The sequence below is a fragment of the Mastigoproctus giganteus genome, chromosome 1, assembly GCF_048544385.1.
Source record: "Mastigoproctus giganteus isolate SK-2022 chromosome 1, ASM4854438v1, whole genome shotgun sequence".
Classification (NCBI taxonomy): domain Eukaryota; kingdom Metazoa; phylum Arthropoda; class Arachnida; order Uropygi; family Thelyphonidae; genus Mastigoproctus; species Mastigoproctus giganteus.
The window spans coordinates 278,560,160-278,578,012 of NC_143575.1; the positions used below are offsets into that span (position 1 = coordinate 278,560,160).

Here is a 17,853-nt window from a genome sequence, read left to right on the forward strand (position 1 = left end):
TAAATTTCATTTTTTTTTTTTTTTTTTGATAGCCACAGAAGAATTGCAAATCAAACAACATTTTTCTTTTATCATTACAAAAAAGTATTCTAGTTGATGAAAATGACACATTTTGTTCTTTTTAGTTGTATTAATTTTAAATCAAAGGTTGTTAAATTAAGTATAAGTACTGTCCAGTTATTAATATTAAGTAAGCTACATAAGAATTCGACACAACACTACGCTCTCCACAACGTAACTGCATTTTCACTAGACAAGTGCATGCAGTGGGGTGCATAATAATAATATTTAGATTTTGACTAATCTATTTTTATATATATTAAAATTTGCCGTGATTGACTGGTAGATCACGATCGACTTGTTGGCCACCGCTGATAAACACCATTCACTAAATAAATCTTTTAAGGAACAAGGATAAAGCAATTTGAAATGATGACAATTTCTTGCTGTTTTTTTTTTTTTTTTTTTCCCTCCCTTTCAAAATCAGTAGTCATTTCTTTCTTTATCTATTTTTGTTATTCAGATAATTTAAATGAATAAAACTGTCTTTTTATTTAAAAATCTTGTACTTTATATGTGAAAAATCACTTAATATCCTGAATTTTCTAGATTTAGGATTATTTTCTACTAAAACGCTAGTGGAGGCTAATCCTGATCATACCATTGAAGTAAGAACTCAGGTAAGCTAAATAACATTATTTTTGGCATTATTTATCTGTTATTCACACATATTAAAAAAATGTGGCCAGAACAAAATTGACCTGCCATAGTCAGTGATAAATGTTTACATGTACATTGTTACAGTGAGTTAATTATTGTCACCTAAAAATTATAAAAAAGAAAAATGAAATGTTGATCAAAAAGCTTGCTTTGGTAATGATCCATATTTGTATCTCTACTAATAAGCTTTACAACACTTCCCCCCACGCAAAAAAAAAGTCAAGACCCCACATAGTCTAATACCAAGAAAGCAAAATGCCCAGAAAGGTGGGAATCTTTGGTTATCACTCTATCTTATTAATTTTCTTTTTATACTGTAATATACTCTCAAGGTACTCATGGGAATTTACATCTTCATGCAGTTTTTAAAATTTATATTCTTGAATTGTAGTTAAGAATGAGCTATGCATTTTTAATATTACTTAGTAAAATTATGCAGTAAAGCAAGCTAAAATAACATCAGCAAACAAAAAAAAAAAAAAAAAAAAATTCATTGTCATTTGCCAATTCCTTCTACTTGTCTGTCCAATCCTCCTTTAAAATTATTCAAACTACCGACTTCCTCATCACTAAGTGGAATTTCATTCCAATAGATGGTATGCTACTCCAACCGGATCTAGAAAAGTTAGGTAGATGGGCTGAGAAGTGGCAACTGAAGTTTAATATTGACAAATGCAAAGTACTGCATATGGGTAGCATTAACCCAAAAGAAATGTACCATGTGGTACTACACTCAGGGATGTGAAGAACGAAAAAGACTTGGGGGGTAATTGTGCAATCAGATATGAAGTTCTCTGAGGAGTGCAGATAGGCTGTCAGAGCAGGTCATGGAGTCCTGTCAATGATGTGTAGGAATTTTGCTAGCCAAGACAAAGAGGTGATTATACCTTTGTATAAGGCAATGGTCAGGCCACAGCTTCTGTCCTGCATACAGGTCTGGAGGCCTCATTTTAGGAAAGATGTCGAGTTGCTAGAACGAGTACAGGAAGGGCAGCAAGATTTGGTAAGAAGAACAAGGGGGTTCTCTTACCAAAAGAGGCTTAAGGTCTGTAAGTTGCAACATCTGGAGACTAGGCACCTATAAGGTGATCTGATTCAGGTGTACAAGACCTTGAATGGTTTGAGCAGGCTCAATGCTAATGGGATACTTCCACTTGCTGAGACTAAGGATATAGCCAGTGGGTAATTGATTGCTGGTTAAAGACTTCCATCATTGTGGAAATTGATAGCTTAAATAAATTTAAGGCTGAACTAGACAAACATTTGGAGTGACCGAATGGATGAAGTGGGAAGGGTTTTTTTTTTTTTTTTTCTGGCTGATGCTTTATAAGCTTGCTTTCTTGCATCATATGCTTGAGCTAATGCTAATTTCCAGCTAAAGGTAAATTTCTGCTCCTTTGTTTGGTAGCCATACTTTCGCAAAAAAAAGTTAAGCATTTAGTTTACCCTTTAAAGCCTTAAGCATTTCAGTTAGGGTCATCACACAGATGCCTAGGAGGTGATTATCCCATTGTATAAGGCAGTGGCCAGGCCACACCTTGAGTACTGTATACAGTCTAGAGGCCTCATTTTAAGAAGGATGTACAGCTGCTGGAACGAGTATAGAGAAGGGCAACAAGATTAGTGAATGGAAAAAAGGGTTGTGTGAAAGTTTGCCTTTACCCAGTGAGTGGTTGATTGCTGGTACAAACTTCCATCTGTCGTTGTAGAAGTTGATAGCTTAAATAGATTCAAGGCAGAACTAGACAAACATTTGGAGCGAGTGGATGAAATGAGAAGGGTTTTTTTTTTTTTTTCCTTCTTTTTTGCTGATGCTATGTAAGCTTGCTTTCTTGCATCCTGTGCCTTTACTATGCTAATGCCTAGTTTCCAGATCTTGAAATTTACAAGACCCCAGTCTTTCATAACCAATTCTCTTTTCTGCTCCCAGCTAATCTCATTGTCCATCTGCATCTTTCTAAATACAGAGAAGTACAGAGAGGTCTACATCCTTCCTAAATTGAGGTTTTCAAACCTGTATGCACTACTAAAAATGTAGTATAATCATTGCATTGTATAATTGAATAAAGGTAGTAACAAATAACCTTTTGTCCTGCTTGTAAAATTTCTGTATATTACTAACAGAACCCTCATGAGCTCCTCTACCAGCTAGGATAATATACCATTTGGGTCGCACAGAATGGTACGTTATCCTGGGTTTATTGCTAGTTACATGCAGTACCCTCATTTATCAGTTTTATGCTTCAAATGTTTAGAAATTTGCATACCAAATAGCATTAGCATTAGTAGAGGCATTTGATGCAAGAAAGCAAGCTTATCCAGCATCAGCCAAAAAAAAAAAAAAAAAAAAAAACCACTTCCACTTCACCCCCTCTGTTCGTTCAAAATACCTGTCCAGCTGAGCCTTAAACTTTTTTATGCTAACAACTTCCACGACAAGGGATGGAAGTCTGTTCTACCAACCACCCGCTGGCTAAAGGCAAATTTCCGCACGTCTATCTTACATCTGTCTTTCCTCAATTTGAATTTATGCCCTCTCAGGTGATTATTCTGAGCAAGAGGAAGAATCTCATCAGCACTGAGCATGCTCACACCATTCAAGGCTTTATACACCTCTATCAGATCACCTCGCTGGTGCCTAGTCTCCAGACACTGTAATTTGCAAAACTTAAGCCTTTCTTCGTAAGAGCACCCCTTTGTTCCATTCACTAATCTTGTTGCCCTTCTCTGTACTCGTTCCAGCAGCTCTACATCCTTCTTGAAATGAGGCCTGCAGACCTGTATACAGTACTCTAGGTGTGGCCTGACCATTGCCTTATACAAGGGAATAATCACCTCCTTATCTATGCTAGAAAAATTCCTATATATCATTCACAATACACCATAAACTACTCTAGCAGCCCGTCTGCTCTGCTCAGAGAACTTCATATCAGCCTGCACAACCACTCCCAGGTCCCATTCATTCTCTACCACTGTCAGTGTAGTACCACAGAGTTGATACATTGCACTGGGGTTGCTGTTGTTTCCCATATGTAGTACTTTACATTTGTCAATGTTAAACTTCATTTGCCACCTCTCAGCCCATCTGCTCAACCTTTCTTGTTGCAGCAGCATAGCGTCAGTAGTGTCCTTAACAACCCTGCCAACTTTTCTATTGTCTGCAACATGGACATTAAGCTTGATATACCATCATCGATATTATTTATAAATACAGAAAACAATAATGGACCCAACACTGAAGTCTGAAGGACTCCACTAATAACATTAGTCCACAATGAGCAGTGTCCATTGATTATCACTCTATCTTCTCCCCCTCAACCACAACTTTATCCATTGCAACAATTTGCCTCCAATGTCACACTGCTCCAATTTGTGTAGCAGTCTTCCATGTACAACAGTATCAAAAGCCTTTCTAAGATCCAAGTATATAATATCAAAATTATTCCCTGCATCCAATTCTTTTGTGACTGCATCATAGTATCCAATCAAATTGGTCAGACAAGACTTCCCCTTAACAAAACCATGCTGTGTCCGAGCTATAACTGAAGTCTTGTCTAGATGATCCTGCAGTGCTTCTTTAACTAGTAATGTCCTTCTTTAACATGGACTGTGTTAGGTTAACTAAGATTAGAAACAGGTGTATGTACACCAATGCTAGGAGTATAGTTAATAAATTTGAATAAATTTAATAAAGCTTGAAGTGCTAGTCAAGACATCTAAGGAAGATATTGTTGGGATATCAGATGTGTGTACTAAATACGATAAATATTTGTATTGACAATTTATTGTAAACTCTACTGACTTGGTTGTCGTGCCGGAGTATAAAGAGAAAATTTATTTATTTTATTTATGTGGTGTCACACAGACATAAGCAGTGTAGAATTGGAATTTGGGGAGTACAATGTGTACAGAAAGGATAGACAGGGCAGGAAGGGAGGAGGGGTTATGATGTTAGTTAAGAAACACCAAATCTAAAGAAGTGCATCCAATTGATGTTGGGGGACAATGCAATGTTGAATTTGTTTGGTGTGACATAAGCACTTGGAAAGGAAAAATGAGTGTAGGTGTGTGTTATAGGCCTAATGAATCTGATGAGCATAATGAGCAATTGTGCAGAGAAATAGTGGGCCAGTAAATCAGTGTCTTATAATGGGGATTTTAATTTCCCAGAGATTGACTGGAATACGTGGGTTGATCACTCACACACTAGCAAGTAGCTTTTGCAGATTTATTGGATAATTGTTTTCTACAGCAGCATGTTCGGGAGGCAACTACAGGGATTAATACTCTTGATCTGATTATCAGTAGTGATTCTTGATGCATTAAGAATCTGCAGATAAAGGAACAACTAGTTGGCAGTGATCACAGTGTGCCGAAGTCGGATTTACTCAAAGAGGTAACTACCATCAGGGGTATATATGGTGCACTATGGCCATAGATTTCCATGCGCCAAAAAAATCCTCAAACAGAAACCATCAGGGGTAAAGGGTTTTTGCTTTTGTAAAGGTAACTATGGTGAGACCAAATGATGGTGTTACCAATAGCAAATTCAAAATGGGAAGCATTCAAAGAAATAATCTTGGAAGCTACTAGGCTTTTCATACCAACTAAGAAATATTGTTCAAGATTTAGGCCTAAATGGGTGTCACATGAACTAATTAGACATGTGGCAGAAAATAAAAATGGTCTGGAACCAAGTCACAGAGGAGATTAGGCAGCAAAGGCAGATTATGAGAAATCTTTGGCAAGGGATAGATACTTCCAGTGTCTTTAAAATACGAACTTTACCTGCATGTGGATAGTTATTACCTATGGCATTACCTGTCAATTGATAATTCAATAAGAATAATTTATTTTCCAATATTCTGGAAATTTCTGTTTTTTTGAGTCTCCCCAAATAAAGATTTTATTGTTCTGAAATTTTTAAAAAAAAAATTGTTTTTATAAAAATCCTATTTTATTTAACACTCTGGTGTATGGTGTTAACATACTATTTTCCACTAACTTTTCACCTAAGCTAGAGCTCTCAATTAAGAGATCAGGTTTTATGCCTCTGAGAACATATCTTTCTTTAGCAGTTCTCTGCCACTTTTCAACCACCTTTAGCATAGTTTGCAGTTCTTAATCTTAATTTTAATCTTTGCAGTTTAGGAGAGCTGGTTAAAGAGGCATTTCAGGATAATCTAGGCAAGACTGCAGTAATAGTTAAGACACAGCATGGGTTTGTTAAAGGGAAGTCTTGTCTGACCAATTTGATTAGATACTATGATGTGGTCACAAAGGAACTGGATGCAAAAAATAATTTTGATATCATATACTTGGATTTCAGGAAAGCTTTTGATACTGTTGCACATGGAAGACTGCTGTCCAATTTGTTAAGGGTAAGTTGCTACAATGGATAATGGGATGGTTGAGAATTTCAGCGAAGTCTGGATGGTCTGTGACAGCCAAATCCTCTGCTTCACGATGGTGGGACTGTTAGTAATCCTGAGTATAACCTCCATGCCCAAGTACATGGTGGGTGACCACCCAGGTGTGAACCAACATAAGCAGGGGTCGAGGTGTGGTGCCTTTACCGCATGGAGGAATTCCGCCCTTTTATGTTACCAGGCAGTACTAGGTGGTAGATGACTCTCATCAACTGGTGCAATACTACCATTTTTGCTTATAGGAGGCTTGAAGTGGTGGAACCCATGTTTAGTCTCTAGAGCTAAGTTCTGGTCAGCCCTTCCCTATCTCTTCCATCATGCAGTATGATTGATGACTTTTGAGGTTATGATGAACATCGTGGCGAGAACCAATATTCCTTACATTTCGAGGTTACAGCTCTAAAACGGTGTTCGCAGGCCCACCGCTAGTTAGTACACCGGACCGAACCTATTGGTAACTCTCTAGGAGGCTTCCGGATCAGCTAGTGTATAATCTTGCTACCTCTACTCTGCCAGATAGTGACTGGAGGGAGTCCGAGTAGTGTGTATACGGGGAGCATTGTCGAGGCCACGTTATGTCAAGGATCTGGGTATATTCTTACCATGTGTATGCCATATCCAAAAATTTCATTACTTCATACAGCATGTCGCACCCACTTTTTCTTACTATTGAATACACAATGCATTGTCAAACTAATAGAACAAGCTTATTTCCAAAAAGATCTAAACCTCCCAACCGCTTCCTAATTCATTTCACAAATATACGTGGTCTTAATTCTAATCTTAACGATGTCCAAACCCCATGTACTTTTTCTGACAGAATCTCAGTTACCGGTTGATTCAACTATTGCTCATCTCAGATGCCCAAATTATTTGCTGTATGATTCCTTTCGCCTCAAAGGTGGTACGTGTGCATATGTCCATTCTGACATTCCCTGTCAGAGACTTGGCAATTGGAATCTACTCTCTTGTGTAGTACCACACAGTTGATATGTTTCTTTGGGGTTACTTCTACCCATATGCAGTAATTTGCATTTGTCAAGGTTAAACTTCAGTTGCCACCTCTTAACCCATCTGCCCAAATATTCTAGATCCTGTTGCAGTAGCATACTGCCATTACTGTCATTAACAACCCTGCCAACCTTTGTATCATCTGCAAACTTCGACACTAAGCCTGATATACCTTCATCAATATCATTGATAAATATACAAAACAACGGTGGACCCAACATCGAACACTGTGGGACTCCACTAATAACGATAGTTCACGAAGAGCAGCACCCATTGATTACCGCCCTTTGTCTTCTCCCACTCAACCATCCTTTTATCCATTGTAGCAACTTACCCTTAATACCATTCTGCTCCAATTTGTACAATAGTCTTCCATGTGTAACAGAGTCAAAAGCTTTCCTGAAATCCAAGTGTATGATATCAAAATTATTTTTTGCATCCAGTTCCTTTGTAACTACATCATAATATCCTATCAAATTTGTCAGAGAAGAATTTTCCCTTAACAAACCTATGCTGTTGTCTGAATTATTGCTGCAGTCTTGTCTAGATGATTCTGCAATGCGTCTTTAACCAGTGACTCAATTATTTTACCCGGAACAGAAGTTAAACTAACTGGTCTGTAATTACTCGTGTCACCCTTCGATCCCCCTTTGTGAATTGGGGATACATTTGCACATCTCCAGTCCGTGGGGACCTCCCCTGAGTCCAGGGATGCTCTCATAATTATGGCTAAGGGTTTGCTTAGTTGCTTTGCTGCCTCCTTTAATATAACTGGATAGATCCCATCCACCCCAGGTGCCTTTTTTATGTTTAACTTCAACAATTTCTCCTCCACTTTGCTCTGTTATTACAAAATCATTAAGCACCATGCTACAATTTGATAACCATCTGCCATTTTTCAAACCTTAATAACTCCTCCTGTGTGAATGTAGATGCAAAATACTCATTCAGTTTGTTTGCTATGTGAGCAGGATCATCAACAGTCGAACCATCGATGTCAAGTGGACCAATCAGATTCATCCTCTTCCTTTTAGAGTGTATATAAGTAAAGAAATCCTTGCTGTTTTTCTTAGCATCCTTTGCCAAAGATTTCTCGTAATCTGCCATAGGCTTCTGAGTCGCTTGATAATTTATATGCATCCCATGCATTTTTCTTCTCTGTCACGAGTCTCATTAGTTCATTTGGCCTAAACCTTGAACAATATTTCTTAATAGGTATGAAACTTTTAGTAGCATCCACGGTTAATTCCTTGAATGCTTCCCACTTAGAATTTACTGTTGGTAACCTCGTCAGTTGATTCCACTGTACAGAATTCAAGACTGTCTGAGACCACTGTACTCGCCTTTACAGAAGCAAAAACCCTTTCCGTTACCCTTTCCGATGGTAATTGAATCTTTTAGTAAATCCCACATCAGTACACTGTGATTGCTGCCACCTAGTGATTCCTTTATCTGCAAATTCTTAATACACGAATGATCACTGTTGATAACCAGATCAAGAGTATTACTCTCTCTGGTTGCCTCTCGAACATGCTGCTGCAGAAAACAATCATCCAATAAATCCGCAAAAGTCTTACTAGTGTGTAAGTGACCAACTCACAAGTTCCATTCAATATCTGGGAAGTTAAAATTCCCCATTATAAGACATTCTGATTTACTAGCCCACTCTATTTCTCTGTACAATTGTTCATTGTACTCATTCGAGTCAGTAGGCCTATAACATACTCCTACTCTTATTTTTGCTTTCGCAATGCTTATGTCACACCAAACTGACTCAACAGTGCACTGTTCATCTATTTCAACTGAATGCACTTCCTTAGATTTTGTGTTTCTTAACTAACAGCATAACCCCTCCTGTCTGTCCTTTCTGTACATATTGTACTCCCCAAATTCCAATTCTGCATTCCTAATATCAGTGTAACACCACGTATCTGATATCCCTACAATATCCACCTTTGATATCTTGACCAACACTTCAAATTGATCAAATTTATTTACTATACTTCTAGCATTGGTATACATGTACCTATTCCTAGTTACCCTGACACATACCATATACCCACCTGTTTCATGATGACTGCCACAGTCCCTGAAACCCCCAACACCCCTCGCTCCAGGTCACTACTTATTCTTATAAAGTTGTACAAGAATCACCTTCACCTCTGCCTGTGGCTACTTTTAATCTTTTAGTCTGTGAATCCCATCTGTGAATCCCCTCCCAAGCTAGCAGTTTTCGACCCACCAACACTGCCTTGATAGCATCAGCAAATATTCTTGCACCCTTTCTATTTAAGTGTATCCCATCCCTGTAGAAACAGTCTCTCCTGTTAACAAGCACAGACCACACTGAAAAAAATTCTACCACTTGAACCTTGCACATTCCCTTCAGGGCCAAATTGATTGACAAGGCTCTCATCATGTACCCCCTCCTATTGTGTCTGTCCAGAATTGCATACACTTCTAAATTTAACCCTAATTCACGACTTTTTTGCAACATTGGCCTGTACTTGTTAATTAAATCTGCAGATCTCCTACTCTTAATGTCATTGGTGCCAACGTGCACAATGTCATCTTTTGTGCCATTAAAAGATTATATATGCTTTACAACGTCATCAACTTTTGCCCCTGGCAGACATACCCTGGTCCTGTTCCATCTATCCTTTTTACACAATATATTCCCCATCTCCCTGACAATAGAGTCACCAGCAATAACTAGTTCCTTTGGGACCAGCGCATTCTGCCTTGGAGATTGCCGCTGTGTTGCCTGATGCCCAGAAGTGAGCTTTGGCATCGAGTTGGGCAGCTGAGAGCTTGATGGGCCCCTCATATTAATTTCTTCAAGGGCATCTACCCTACACCTCAAGCTCTCATAGATGCCCAGTAGAATGCTGAGTTGATGCCTAATTTCTAGACACTCTCTGCACCTGACACACACAAAGACATTTTCCTTGGCTAGATCATGTTCTGTTCCAGAGAGTTCGGCAAACATTTCACAAGTTGTACATTTTTTTAGGCTGTGATGTTGAGTGTCAAGGTGTGGCTGTGATTTGGAGAATTGCCTCCCCCCTCAGTTCTCCCCCGAGTCACAGCACTCCTGCCACTTTGTGCCTGTTGCTTTGCTGCTCTAGTCTGAGGAGTGATATTTTAAATTAATAAGATCAATAAATTTAATTAATTGTCAATACTATGCTATCTAATAGAATCCTAAATGCAGTGATGCGTATTACGCTATATAATTATACGTGAGAGCTACCTAGTTACCACAATTAAAAATTTGAATTCCCTACTACTCTATACAAAACAATGGCTGCAAGATTCGAACAAAATAACGGTTTTATGTATATTAAGTAGTAATCTACAAAATATCTTTATTTAAATAAAAAAAAAAATAAATAACCAGCGTAACTATAACTATAAGATTACGTATAAAGTACAATATAAAATAACAATTAGGTAAATAAAAAGGCAAGCACTTATCGCTTTTTCGGAACCTGTAATTCACGGTGTAATTTTTAAAGAGAGTCAGCACCCTCTCAATAATACTGTAAGAGATATTTACAGTATTATTTAAAGATATACAAAGATATAATTTGTATATTTATATTTTCAGTCTTCAGATGAAAATTGGGATACTGAAAGGCGGTGAAGAATCTAAGGGGGCATAGATTCAAATTGAGAGAAAGACAATTGTAGAGTAGATGTGCGGAAATTTTCCCTTATTAATTTTTTCCCTTTTCCACACTTCCATCACTACCCATGTACATTGATATGTTGTATTATGCATTGAAATTATATTGACATTTTATGCATATCTTTATATGTCCAAGTAGATTTTAATCATAATCTATTATCTTTCACATCTGTGTTGATAATGTGCTAAATTCTTTGCTCAGACTTTGGAACTTACATGTATGAACTTACATGGTCCATGTAAGTTCATACACGATGAACTTACATGGTTCATCGTGTATGAACTTACATGGTCCAAAGTCTGAGAAATTTGACTTTGGACCTTGTATGGTCTACATGGATACAGAGGTTTGAAATGATATGTACATTCCAGATATATTGTGATGACTTTAGTCCCATGATGATGATGTAAATTACTATAATCAGTCTTTTAAATTCTCTTGTATTGCTTTAGATCTGACTAAATCTTTCATACTCTTGAGATCATTTTCCCTTCTAAGAAGTTTCCCCCTCATAAGAAGTTGTGAACCCTTGGAAAACTTCTTATCCAGGTTCTACTGTATATGTATTATAAGCACACTTTGACTCTGGCAGCCAATCTTATACTGAAGTGTGTTATCACATATATCATCTTGTATTTTTGTTATGGATATGCTACAGTTCACTGCCAGAAGAGATATTTACAGTATTATTTAAAGATATACAAACATATAATTTTTATATTTATATTTTCAGCTTCTTCAGTCTTCAGATGAAAATTGGGATACTGAAAGGCGGCGGCAAGTCTGGCGTTGTGAAAGTCACAGATCTCATACCACAATAGCTCGCTATGCACAGTATCAAGCCTCTTCATTTCAAGAATCCTTAAGAGTATGAGTTTTTTTTTTGTTATTTTATTTCTATGCAGTTCAGTTTCGAACACATCACCAGTACTATATGTTCACAGCTTTTTATAAAATAAGTGAATAATTAGTATATAGATATAGCCACAAAGCACGAGGTGCATGTTATTTTTATGTATTTGGTTGTCTTTTCCAGGAAGAGCAAGAAAAAGTGCAAGGAACACACAGAGATTCAGACAGTGATTCAAATTCCTCAATGCCTGCCAGGTATTAAATCATTTGAATGTTTTCATTAAATACTGACTTGTAATTAAAGTAAGTTTTTTTTTTGGATATATTTATTTCTGATTGAGTGTTTTTAATTTTAGTCTGTGTATCTCCCCAAGCTAGCAGTTTTCTGACCCACCTAACATCCTCGATAGCGTTACCAAATATTTTTGCACCCTTTCTATTTAAGTGTACCCCATCCCTGTAGAAGCAGTCTCTCCTTTAACAAGCACAGACCAGGCTGAAAAAAATTCTACCCCTTGAGTTTTGCACAATCTCTCCAGGGCCGAATTGATCGACAAGGCTATCATCATATACAGTCTGTCCTCGTATAGCACGATAGTTGCGTTCCTAGAAACCCTCGTGCAATGCAAAATCGTGCAATATAAACAACAGGCCCTATGGGAAAAATGGGGTTATGTTCCAACCACCCAAGATTGAACACACATTTGTAACCAAAACATTACCAAACACAATAAATAATTGTAATAAAATACTTACACATTTTATTACGACTATTACGTAATAAAATATTGCTAATGCTTTTGCTTCTATCTTAAGCAAACTTGTTTTTTGTTTGATTTTTCTATCCAAACAGATGACAGGCGTTCCACCTTCCAATTCTTTGTCTTAATCTAATGTATTTTAATTACACTTTGAGTTGTTCCCGCTATGAAAGTTGTTTTTATTTTCTCTGCATTCTTTCTAATTCTCGGCGTTACCTTATTTAGGTCTGTAGCACGTGCAATATCACATGGTCTTTCATTTCGCTCAAAGCGTTTCACAATTTCATATTTTTTCTCTATCGACAGAGGCGGACTGGCCATAAGCCTTACCGGGGGAACCACGGTGGGGCGGAGGCCGGTGTGATTTTGGCCATAAACCGTAGTATGAGGCCACTATAAATTTTCCCGGGTAAGAATTTTTTATCCAGTCCGCCTCTGTTTATCGATATTGCTTTTCTTTTTCCCTCTGAATCTGCAGTATCTTCACCAGGACGCTTCCTTTTCACACCTTTTAAGTATTTTACTCATTTTAAGGGAACAAAGCACAATTACAAAACGAGGAGGCACGCTTGATACACATAAACAAAGCTGCACGCGTGTAGCAACTGAATAAACAACACCGTAAAGGCAGAGATACACTAGTAACACCTCACATTTTACTAAAGCACATTTCTAGGGGTTATTACCATAAAACAATAAAAACAATTTCCAGTTGCGTTTCTGCTAGTGGGATCTGTTATAAACTGGTAGTAAACTTGGTCTAATTGCATTTGCGATTATACCGATAGCTGTAATTGTGTTGGTTTTTACGTTATTATGGTGAAATGTGTTTCCCCTTCACTGATATAAAAAAACATAAATGCATTTTCAGAATCTTCTCATTCCTATCGTGTTGCGTTCAGGTGGGATGATTCTGCGTTCGACTGCCATTTCTTGTAAACACAAAGGCGAATCGTGCATAAGCGAATTCGGTTCGTGTTATATAAGATATCGTTCCCCTATTTATAAACCGTGTATGATCGAATTCGTGTAGTGTAAACATTAGCATTAGCATTAGTAGAGGCATTTGATGCAAGAAAGCAAGCTTATGCAGCATCAGCCAAAAAAAAAAAAAAAAAAAAAAAACCACTTCCACTTCACCCCTCTGTTCGTTCAAAATACCTGTCCAGCTGAGCCTTAAACTTATTTAGGCTATCAACCTCCACCACAAGGGATGGAAGTCTGTTCCACCAACCTACCACCCGCTGGCTAAAGGCAAATTTCCGCACGTCTATCCTACATCTGTCTTTCCTCAATTTGAATTTATGCCCTCTCAGGTGATTATTCTGAGCTAGAGGAAGAATCCCATCAGCATTGAGCATGCTTAAACCATTCAAGGCTTTATACACCTCTATCAGATCACCTCGCTGGTGCCTAGTCTCCAGACACTGTAATTTGCAAAACTTAAGCCTTTCTTCGTAAGAGCACCCCTTTGTTCCATTCACTAATCTTGTTGCCCTTCTCTGTACTCGTTCCAGCAGCTCTACATCCTTCTTGAAATGAGGCCTCCAGACCTGTATACAGTACTCTAGGTGTGGCCTGACCATCGCCTTATACAATGGAATAATCACCTCCTTATCCCTGCTGGAAAAATTCCTGTATATCATTGACAATACTCCATGAGCTACTCTTGCAGCCCGTCTGCACTGCTCAGAGAACTTCATATCTGCCTGCACAACCACCCCCAAGTCCCTTTCATTCTCTACCACTGTCAGTGTTGTACCATAGAGTTGATACGTTGCTCTGGGGTTGCTGTTTCCCATGTGTAGTACTTTACATTTGTCAATGTTAAACTTCATTTGCCACCTCTCAGCCCATCTGCTCAACCTTTCCAGATCCTGTTGCAGAAGCATAGCGTCAGTAGTGTCCTTGACAACCCTGCCAACCTTTGTATCGTCTGCAAACTTGGACATTAATCCCGATATACCATCATCAATATCATTTATAAACACAGAAAACAATAATGGACCCAACACTGAGCCCTGAGGGACTCCACTAATAACATCAGTCCACGATGAGCAGTGTCCATTGATTACCACTCTCTGTCTTCTCCCCCTCAACCACCCCTTTATCCATAGCAGCAATTTGCCTCCAATGTCACACTGCTCCAATTTGTGTAGCAGTCTTCCATGTGCAACGGTATCAAAAGCCTTTCTAAGATCCAAGTATATAATATCAAAGTTATTCCCTGCATCCAGTTCTGCATCCATCGACATTCACACATGAGGAGTTATTCAGTGAGGGGAATACCAGAGGTGTATTCAACTCTAGCAGTAAGCTACAGAATCTTGAAATAACTGGGAGTAAAGTGGAGGAGAAACTGTTGAAGATAAACACAAGAAAGGCACCCGGGGTGGATGGGATCTATCCAGTTATATTAAAGGAGGCAGCAAAGGAAGTAAGCAAACCCTTAGCCATAATTATGAGAGCTTCCTTGGACTCAGGGGAGGTACCCATAGACTGGAAATGTGCAAATGTGACCCCAATTCACAAAGGAGGATCGAAGGCTGACACAAGTAATTATAGACCTGTGAGCTTAACTTCTGTTCCAGGAAAATTAATGGAGGCACTGGTTAAAGAAGCACTGCAGGATCATTTAGACAAGACTTCAGTTATAGCTCAGACACAGCATGGTTTTGTTAAGGGGAAGTCTTGCCTGACCAATTTGATTGGATACTATGATGCAGTCACAAAAGAACTGGATGCAGGGAATAACTTTGATATTATATACTTGGATCTTAGAAAGGCTTTTGATACTGTTGCACATGGAAGACTGCTACACAAATTGGAGCAGTGTGACATTGGAGGCAAATTGCTGCTATGGATAAAGGGGTGGTTGAGGGGGAGAAGACAGAGAGTGGTAATCAATGGACACTGCTCATCGTGGACTGATGTTATTAGTGGAGTCCCTCAGGGCTCAGTGTTGGGTCCATTATTGTTTTCTGTATTTATAAATGATATTGACGATGGTATATCGGGCTTAATGTCCAAGTTTGCAGACGATACAAAGGTTGGCAGGGTTGTCAAGGACACTACTGACACTATGCTGCTGCAACAGGATCTGGAAAGGTTGAGCAGATGGGCTGAGAGGTGGCAAATGAAGTTTAACATTGACAAATGTAAAGTACTACACATGGGAAACAGCAACCCCAGAGCAACGTATCAACTCTGTGGTACTACACTGACAGTGGTAGAGAATGAAAGGGACTTGGGGGTGGTTGTGCAGGCAGATATGAAGTTCTCTGAGCAGTGCAGATGGGCTGCAAGAGTAGCTCATGGAGTATTGTCAATGATATACAGGAATTTTTCCAGCAGGGATAAGGAGGTGATTATTCCATTGTATAAGGCGATGGTCAGGCCACACCTAGAGTACTGTATACAGGTCTGGAGGCCTCATTTCAAGAAGGATGTAGAGCTGCTGGAACGAGTACAGAGAAGGGCAACAAGATTAGTGAATGGAACAAAGGGGTGCTCTTACGAAGAAAGGCTTAAGTTTTGCAAATTACAGTGTCTGGAGACTAGGCACCAGCGAGGTGATCTGATAGAGGTGTATAAAGCCTTGAATGGTTTAAGCATGCTCAATGCTGATGGGATTCTTCCTCTAGCTCAGAAAAATCACCTGAGAGGGCATAAATTCAAATTGAGGAAAGACAGATGTAGGATAGACGTGCGGAAATTTGCCTTTAGCCAGCGGGTGGTTGGTTGGTGGAACAGACTTCCATCCCTTGTGGTGGAGGTTGATAGCCTAAATAAGTTTAAGGCTCAGCTGGACAGGTATTTTGAACGAACAGAGGGGTGAAGTGGAAGTGGGTTTTTTTTTTTTGGCTGATGCTGCATAAGCTTGCTTTCTTGCATCAAATGTCTCTACTAATGCTAATGCTAATATCTATCCTTCCTGTTCAGAATGTATTTAGCACACTCAAGTTCCACATCCACTTTATTAGGATGACATTGTGTTTCGGTTATTCCTCATGTCTGAATTTGTTCTTAATCAGCACTTCAAATTCATAAGATTTATAAACTGCCCTACTAGAAAACTTAGTAGGTATTGTGAAAGAATTGCTATACATAGGTTCCCCCTCGACGTGGGCACCTGTACGTGGTGAGGGGACCTCCCAGTGATGCTGCTGGACTTCCAGACTAGCATCACTGGGATCCAACGCCCACAGCCCAGGTTCCAGGCGTACATCAATGGAATCCGGCGTGTTTGCCGTGCGCTGCGACCCATGGAAATTCGGAAAGGGGGATCCTGGTGGTTGAGGGGCCCAGCTTCAATACACCACTTTGGCCCCTGCTTCGACAAGATGGGTGGTCCTGGAAGGCCCGGCTAGGATCAATCGGCTAGTAGGCTCACCTGCGAGGGTCAACCGTGTCAATGCCACGCCCCTACCCTCATGGTCCGAGGGACAGGATTCAGGCTAGCGGCGGTGCGGGTAGCCCTGGCGTCCCACTCCCGAGCGCATTTATTGCATGCCGGGTAGTGGGCGTCCCTTTGGGCTCCGTGGTGGGTGGGGAGCCCGGGCACTGAACAATTAAAAAAACTCCATGAATCCTGATAAACTCATTTCTTCAGGGGCCCCAACCTGGTCCCTATCTGAAAATTTAGACAGCGAAACAGATAGCATTATTGCTAAAAAGAGGCAGCGAACCGAATTACCATCAGGGCCAGTCCCAAGGTTCTTAATCACGCATTCTACCAATGAGACACCGATTGGTAAAATGTCGCCCTTTTTTATTCAAAAAGGGTTAGATGGGTTAGCAGGTTCACCCAAATCAGTTAAAAGGCTTCGTTCTGGAGACCTTTTAATAGAAACTAAAAATGACAGGCAATCAGAACATCTACTCCGAACAATATCAATCGGAGGAATCCCCTATAACAGTGACACCACACAGAACACTCAATTCATCGAGAGGTGTCATTTCGGAGTTGGACCTTCTCGACGTAACCGAGGAGGAAATCTGCTCCGAATTAAAACCACAGGGAGTCATTGCCGTCAAGAGAATCACTGCGCGAAGGGATGGAAAAATTGTTAAAACCAGGAGCGTTATCCTGACTTTTAACTCTCCTAAACCTCCTGACGAGATTAAAGCTGGATACATCACCTGTTCAGTGCGTCCATACGTTCCGAACCCTTTTACGGTGTTTTAAATGCCAGAAGTATGGACATTCTCAAATGGCCTGCCGTGGAGTCCTTGCATGCGCTCGATGTGGTGCAAAGGACCACGAAACAACAGCATGTTCAGCCGCAAAACCCACCTGTATTAACTGTGAAGGCGAACACCCGGCCTATTCATGAGCATGCCAGAGGTGGAAAGCAGAAAAAGAAATTCAACGGCTGAAGGCAGAGC

General features: G+C 39.5%; 1 protein-coding gene across 5 annotated transcripts in view; it reads left to right on the forward strand.

Moving 5' to 3' along the window:
• Utx (Utx histone demethylase) overlaps positions 1 to 17,853 on the forward strand; it is a 758,689-nt gene that overhangs the window by 676,609 nt on the left and 64,227 nt on the right. For all 5 annotated transcript variants that reach the window (XM_090377749.1, XM_090377755.1, XM_090377761.1 and 2 more), the window contains 3 exons: positions 610 to 680; positions 11,586 to 11,720; positions 11,889 to 11,959. In XM_090377749.1, coding sequence (XP_090233875.1) covers positions 610 to 680; positions 11,586 to 11,720; positions 11,889 to 11,959 — 277 coding nt within the window. The remainder of the gene's footprint in view (positions 1 to 609; positions 681 to 11,585; positions 11,721 to 11,888; positions 11,960 to 17,853) is intronic.